Source organism: Orycteropus afer, unplaced genomic scaffold (assembly GCF_000298275.1).
Source record: "Orycteropus afer afer isolate SDZICR_OR568_19922 unplaced genomic scaffold, OryAfe1.0 scaffold00002, whole genome shotgun sequence".
NCBI lineage: Eukaryota > Metazoa > Chordata > Mammalia > Tubulidentata > Orycteropodidae > Orycteropus > Orycteropus afer.
The window spans coordinates 25,877,010-25,884,986 of record NW_006921589.1 but is presented as its reverse complement, the minus strand read 5'-3'; the positions used below and the strand labels follow the sequence as shown (position 1 = coordinate 25,884,986).

General features: G+C 37.6%; 1 protein-coding gene across 1 annotated transcript; it reads left to right on the top strand.

The window, feature by feature from the left end:
- The first annotated feature begins 574 nt into the window (after positions 1–574).
- FAM237A (family with sequence similarity 237 member A) lies at positions 575–6,109 on the top strand. The gene is made up of 2 exons (XM_007934804.1): positions 575–986; positions 5,970–6,109. The coding sequence occupies exons 1-2, from the start codon at positions 575–577 to the stop codon at positions 6,107–6,109; spliced, it is 552 nt and encodes a 183-aa protein (XP_007932995.1).
- The last annotated feature ends 1,868 nt before the right edge of the window (positions 6,110–7,977 follow it).

Genomic DNA, 7,977 nt, shown 5'->3' with positions numbered 1-7,977 from the left:
AGTCATCCTAAATACGAAAGCATCCAAGAGTTAAAAAAAAAAAAAAAAACATATTTTAATTACATAAGAATCTGGGATTAGGATAGTAGCTTCACTGAGATGATGTAAAGTCATGGATTGGAAGGAAGGTTGGACAATCTACTTCGGTAGTGATACTGCCTCATAGGAGGGGTCACTGTGAGTCGGGTCCGACTTGATGGCACATAACAACAACAAAAGTCATGGATCAAGTTTTTTTTCCCCGCCCCCAAGTTATTCTCTTTTAAATCTATATTCCTCTGCATCAGGAAAAGCAATTTTACTTATTCATCTTAGAAAGGAGCACATCTTAGAAATAGGTAATTCTTAGCCTAAATGATATCATGGTTTTATACAACCTAGTTAGGCAAGGAATCATTATAAATAAAATGCTGCCTATGATATGGAAGATGGGATAAGACTTTTCTCATTTTAGAGACTGGTGGGTTTCCTTTGCTGGTACCAAGGCTCTTAAGGGCACAATTATTTTATATACCGAGTGGAGTAAATACAGGCATTCATTTGAGTTATTTCCATCCTGTGCAGTTTCAAGGCCATGGTTGAGTCTGGGAGCCGAGGAAGGATTCACCGCCCCCTGAGCCTCACCTGTTCCCTGCTCATTGTGGGAATATGCTGTGTGTCTCCTTTCTTCTGTCATAGCCAGACAGACTTGCTGGCTCTTCACCAAGCTGATCCTCAGTGCTGGGAATCCTCTTCAGTGCTTCTTTTGGAAATGCAGAAGCCTCGCATTTCCAACACTGTTTCAGGCTTCTGGGATTTTATGATCTATCTGAAGTCATCTGAGAACTTGAAGCATGGGGCACTGTTCTGGGATCTAGCCCAACTCTTCTGGGACATCTATGTGGACTGTGTCCTCTCCAGGAACCACGGCTTGGGAAGGAGGCAATTGGCTGGCGAGGAAGACAGAATCTCAGCAGCACAGTCAGGGCACACAAGGAGTAAACAAGGTGGTCAATGTCAGGTCCTATGTTTTTCAAAGTGTCAATCAAGTATGAATGTACTAAATTATAATAAAGAGGGAAAGGGAAATCCATTACTACATACGTGCTTCTCAAGGTGTGCACCCCCAGAGCACACATGGCATAGGAAAGTAGACAGCACCCCCTTTTGCACCCCATGATAGCTGTATTTATTACTGTATTGTCCTGATGCTCACACTTCATGTGAACAACAGCCAAGGAGAACCTGAAAGACAAGCAAGGAAATGCATGATCCCAAAATACATCGTAAAAGCCCCCAAATTGACACCTTTTCCACATTAGTCTGAAGATTGACAGTAAGAAACTGACAGTTCATTTGCTATGAAATTATGACAATTTGAATGTTAGCCTGGGGAACATTCACAACACACAAGTTCTTGCCCTCTTTCTACTGAAGAAACAAAAGGAAAGCATCACTTTCATGAAAATGGAGGGACTATTTGAGAAGTAGTTAGTTCATGAAATAAAGAATAGAAAAATCAACTGACATTCAAATTCATTTCCTATTGATTTTTACACAAATCCCAAATAAGTAATTGACTTCCAGCTAACTGAGTAATTGATTTTATGTAGGTTGGAACTTTCTATCAATTAAGAAATTTTCACTGAAGTATATATTACATTCTCATGTAGTCTTATATGGGGTATTAGAAGAAATATCTCTTATAAAATTAAAGTAAGGGAAAGTGAGTCCCAGTGAATGAGTAAAGAGATGCCTTAGCCCTATTCATATTATTTTTGCTCCTTTTTTGATATAATTTAACCAATAAGTTTCTAAACTTTGCAGAAGTGCTGTGTAGATGGCAATAACTCTTAGGATTATTTATGTATCATAGGAAAATTGAGCCATAGCTAATCTTTGCATTTGTGTATTTTATTATGAGAATTGTAGTGTATTTATATATCTCTATTAACATGGCATAGTGCCTAAGGCATTTGACTGCTAACCAGAAGGTTGGTGATTCAAACCCATCAGCCACTCCTCAGAAGGAAGGAAGACTGGGCAATCTGCTTCTGTAGAGATACTGCCTCAGAAACCCAAAGAGGGGTTGCTGTGTGTCAGATTTGACTCAAAGGCAGTGAGTTTTGTTTGTTTTTTGTTTATTAGCATGTGCATTAACAGTAATAATGCAAGCTAACTCCTTTCCTCATAGTGACTCCTCCTTGGGTTTCCGAGGCAGTATCACTACAAAAGTAGATTGCCCAACCTTCCTTCCGAGGAGTGGCTGGTGGGTTTGAACTGCCAGTCTTCTGGTTAGCAGTCAAGTGCCTTAGGCCAATATTATTATTATTAATAATAGTCCAGTACTATTAGTATTATTGGGAGCTCTGGTGGCATAATGCCTAAGGCATTTGACTGCTAACCAGAAGGCTGGCAATTCAAACTCACCAGCCACTCCTTGGAAGGAAGGTTGGGAAAATCTACTTCTGTAGTGATACCACCTTGTAAACCCAAGGAGGGATCGCTATGAGTCAGATCTGACTCAGCGGCACTGAGTTTAAATAAATAAATAAATAAATAATAAAAAAATATATATAAATTTGTATTATTATATAATAATATTATATATATAATAATTTGTCGAGTGGACCCCGACTCATAGCGACCCCTCCTTGGGTTTCTGAGGCAGTATCACTGCGGAAGTAGGATTGCCCAACCTTCCTTCCGAGGAGTGGCTGGTGGGTTTGAACCGCCAGCCTTCTGGTTAGCAGTCAAGTGCCTTAGGCACCATGCCACCAGAGCTCCTCATTATAACTTAGACCAATTTCCTTTTTTTAGAGGAAATATTCTCTCAGAAGTTTTAGGTATTAAAGTAGAAATAGAAAATGGGTGTTTTTAAATGTTGGTTACAAATATATAAAATGGTTTTTGATGGAGACTGTCCAGACATCAGCATAAGTAAGGACCATCAGTTTGATTCATCTGTGCTGCTGGGGGTGGTCAGTAGAGCCCTTTCTTCCATTTTTACCATATTAGCTGTTGTACTCAAATCATTACCATTTTCTTCCCTCATTTGCACTCACTTTAACTCTAAAAAAGTATGGTACAGAATGAATGAAAATAACATTGTGTTTACCTGAACATGAACATGAAATTGTAGTTAAATTTGGTCTCTCATTTAAAGCTGTATACATTTTCTCTAAAACAGATTTCAGTTTGGTGACAAGGTGCCTAAGACATTTGACTGCTCACCAGAAGGTTGGCAGTTCAAATCCACCAGCCACTCCTTGGAAGGAAGGAAGACTGAGCAATCTACTTCCATTGAGATACCACCTCAGAAACCCAAGAGGAGGGGTGGCTATGAGTCGGGATCCATTCGATGGTAGTGAGTGCTGGCAGCAATGGTATCAGAATAGCCTGAGGGGACATGTAGCTTACAAACCCTGGTGTAGCATGGCATTTCTATCTTCTTTTGGTGAAAAAAAAAAATGCGGTAGCTTTAATTTCAGCTTTGGAAGACACTTCCTTCACCTTACTGCAGAGTTGCTATTGACTCAGCTGGTCTGTAAACTTCAACAGGAGATGCTATGCAAGAAGCAGGAGTGAACATGTCACTTCACTGAAGTTAAAGTTTGACGCAAACAATTGTTTGCAGATCAGGAAATAAGACTCTCCTTTTGGATTGTATAATCTTGGGTCAAGGAGACACCACATCCAAAAGTTAAATAGTTACAGGAACATTGAGATTTTATCTCAAGAGGCTTGCTTGAATCTCTAGTGGCTCAAATGGGCTCTGGATGTACCTGCATGTCATCTTCTGCTAATTTTTTCTTTTGTCCCTGGGGAATTTGTATGCTGCTGCCAGGTTGGGGTGGGAGTGAGGGTGAAGAGGTCCTTGTCTCTGAAGTTCTCAGCAAAATCACATCATCGGGGCAGAAGAGGAGAATTAAAATAAGTGTCTGCAAAGTATGCAAACATGTTATTTTTGATGTCTTCAACTCAAAGTTTGAACACATTTGAAAAATCTTGTTATGAATCATGCAATCTTAAAAACATACAGCATCCATATAACTTAGTATGTTCATATATTTGTTAATATGGGGTCAACAAAAATGGAAACAAAAAATATCAAATAGCTATGTAACCTTGGGCAAGTAACTTATTTAGATGTTTTCTTCAATTGAGAAAGAGGGGTATAGAAAGAATTAGATGACTCATGATGATTCCTCAGATTTTGTGTTCTAATGTTCTATGATTCTATAAAAAATAAATGCACAAAGAGCACATACTTATCTATGGAAAGAATCAGGAAGAGCTTTACCCAAGGATAGGTGACCGTACTGCTCATGATCTGGACACTGTGGCAGTTTATAAGGATGAAGGACAGGAACAGAGGTGATCCAGAAATGAAAGTTACAAAAAACTTGAGCTCTAGAGATGTCACCGTCTCAGAAAAGACTCACAAGTCCATTGCTATTTAGTCTAGATACCAATAATTGTGAGGATGGGGCAGGACCAGGCAACAATTAGTTCTGTTATAGATAAAGTCACCATGAGTTTCTGCCTAGGTAACAACTAACAACATTTAGTTTAGAAAGACGTGGGCTAATAACTGAATATTGTACTACCTGGAAAAGTGTGAAGAGTGTGTACCCAGACTCAGCCACTGGATCACAATGGATTGGGTCAAGGCAGAGAAAGAGTTAGGAAGAGATAGAGATAGAAATTGATTAATTTATTTGTTGTTGTTGTTGTTGTTATGTGCCGTCGAGTCGGCCCCGACTCATAGCGACCCCTCCTTGGGTTTCCGAGGCAGTATCACTACGGAAGTAGGATTGCCCAACCTTAATTTATTTAGGGGAAGAGAAAGCTGATGGTAACTCCCAAGTAGAAAATAACAGAATTGAGTTTAACTCAGGGACTGCCATAGAAACTTCAATGCAAATGAAGAAGACCTTTTTGAAGTGCATCCTTCTTTATTCAGGAATAGTGGACTCTTCTAGTAACAAGTGTCACTGTGCCACTCAGAAGGACAGAAAAACCTGCCTTTCTGGTCCTGGAAGTTTGTGTGTTCCAAAAAAATTAGGAGTTTTTCCTCCATGATGAGAAAATTTAACTTTGGATTTAATTGAATGGTGTTTGCAGTTGATGTCTAACTATGGCAAATGTTCATAGTGTTTATTTTTTAAACGTTAAGCAAGAGAGGAAAAAAGTGATAAATATAAGTAATTAGACTGATAAATGTTTGATTCCCTACTTTGCTCACTGCAGGAAACTTCTGAAACAACATACTTCGCAATTACCCATCTAGAAATCTATTCTGGGAAATCACTCAGAGATGTAGCCAAAGATGCCATACAAGGCCCTTCATCGCAGTATTATTTAATAGGAATAATGAATGTAATTTGTCATTTGTAATTATAGTAATAAAAATAGTTGTTAGTTGTTGAGCCGATTCTAATTTATGGTGACCTCATGTGTTACAAAATAGAATTCAAAATGTTTTCTTGACTGTAATCTTGACAGATGCAGATCAGTGGTATCACTGGGTATTAGTATTAGTAACAGTATAGTAATAAAAATTTGTAATAGAAAAGTTGGAAACAGCCTAAATGTTCCACAATAGAGTAATGGTTAAATAAATTATGGTATAAAGTATGTTTGTATAAAACTATGGTTATCTCTGGAACGATTATATTATGAATGTTTTAAACTCTCTATATTAAATTATATAATGACTTTTTATCAAAAATATTTAATGCATATTTAGTTAATAAGAACATATTTATTATAATTTATTTAATTTGGATTGTATAAATAGCAGAAATCACAAAAACTTGCATAAACACAAATTTACATATATGCTACAACAATACACTTAACATAATTTTGATAGTAGAATGTGAGAGATGGCAAATTTTCTTTTTAAAACAATTGATTGGTATTTCATTGATCTGAAAATAATTTGGTGACCTAATAATGAGGGTTTTTTTTTTTTCTACTTTCAGATGCATATTCTCACCTTCTAAGAACACCTTTCCTAAAGAAGAAGGAGTTGGTTGAAGATGTGATAAACATGTATGTGCCCAGGAGTGGGTCTAGGTTCACAGGAAAAGTGACCAGTGGCCTGAAAATAAAGAGAAAATAAACCTAACTCACGTTTTGGGATTAATATCTATCGATCTATCTATCTATCTCTATCTATCTATCCACCCTTTTTTCCCTTGACAATTGATCATTTATTTTAAATGATGGGACTGTCCAAAGATAAATATTAAGCTAAATTCTCTCAGATTAGTTTTTTAAAAGCTTCATTCATTTAGGCTTCTAGCACATTCCTTCAAATCCTGACATTAGTGACAGATCTTCCTATTGTCTAAAAGAGTTAAAGTAGCTTCCAGAGATGCCCTTGGGGTTGAGAGACTCTGATTTTTTTAGTTGTTTTTGATATTTTGTTTAGGGTTGCTTGACATTGTTAATGAAGTAGAGTGCTATGCCTTTAACTTGAATACACTGCATGACTTTTAAGCCATTAACCACTGGATTGCTTATGCACAGGCATACAAAAGACTCTTTATTAATTACCAGTTATTGAGAATCTGATACCTGAATCTTGTTTGAAGAATATTTTGCACACTGAATGAAGAAAAACCAAACAAAGCAAAACACTAAAACTGCCAATGAAACACTCTTCTAATGGAAGCAAAATTAATAAAAGCTCTGGACCTCAAGAAATGTTATTTTCCATTGGAGTCTCTTTATTTCTATTTTATGTTATCATTAATTATGATCCAAACTCTAATAAAATGGTGGTAAGTATAAACTTATTTCCTAATTAGGATTTTGTTATCTTGTTAAATATTAAAACTCTACACTTGGTTATACTTTGTCCTGAAAAGCAAAATAAACCTAAAGTGAAGTATTTTAAGGAAAAAGAATTTCACTAGAAAAGTAATCAGGCCTGAATGAGATTCATAGCAGGGAAGTCCAATTAGCAAACGTATTCGAGTCCCATACACAATGCCTAATTACTCCTATCTCTCCAGTCACTATACCATAACCAACATTGACAACCAGTTTGAATTTCAGATCCAAAGGAAGCCTCAGTAAATGTTTTTTACTTAAGGTGTAGCTCACTCACTGCCATAGAGTTGATTCTGACTCATAGTGACCCTATAGGACAAAATAGAACTGCCTGATAGGGTTGTTTTTTGTTTTTTAAATTTTATTGTGCTTTGGGTGCAAATTTACAAAGCAAATTTGTTTTATATTCAACAGTTCATGCATATTTGATTTCATGCCCCATTACCATCCCCAATCATATAACTCTCCTCCCCTTCCAACTTTGTGACTACCCCCTCCCTGTGACTACCCCATCCCTGTGACTACCCCCTCCCTGTGCTCTTCTCGACTAGGCATTTCTATCTGTCCAGCTTTCCCTCTATGTGAATGCTGTCAGTCTTGGTGTCTCATGGCTGATTGATCTAAGGGGTGCATCTCCCTAGAGCAGGTGGGTGCATCGCCCTGGGGTAGGTGTTCTGCATGTAAATCTTTGTACTGTTGGGCTTAGAGTCAATCCATGGGAGTGAGTCCATTTCTAGGCCCAAAGGGTAACCCAGGGCCATAGTCTTGGGGGTTTCACCAGAATCTATCCAACCAGTAATTCTGGTCATTTTTGTGTTTTTAAATTTTGTTCCACATTTTTGTTCCTGCTCTATCCAGGATGTCCAGTTTTGATCCCTTTCCAAGTAGTTGTTATTGGTAGCCAGGCACCATCCAGTTCTTCTGGTCTCGGGTTGTGAAGGCTTAAGTCCTTGTGGTCCATATTATCTTTGGACTAATTGTTTCTAGATGCCTTTGATTTTCTTCACTCTTCTTTGCTTCAGATGAAGGGAAACCAATAATTGCATGTTAGATGGCTGCTCAAAAGCTTTTAAGACTCCAGTCACTCATCAAGCTCAATTGGCATAACATACTATACAAAACATTGTTCCACCTACTACTTTGGCGAGTAGC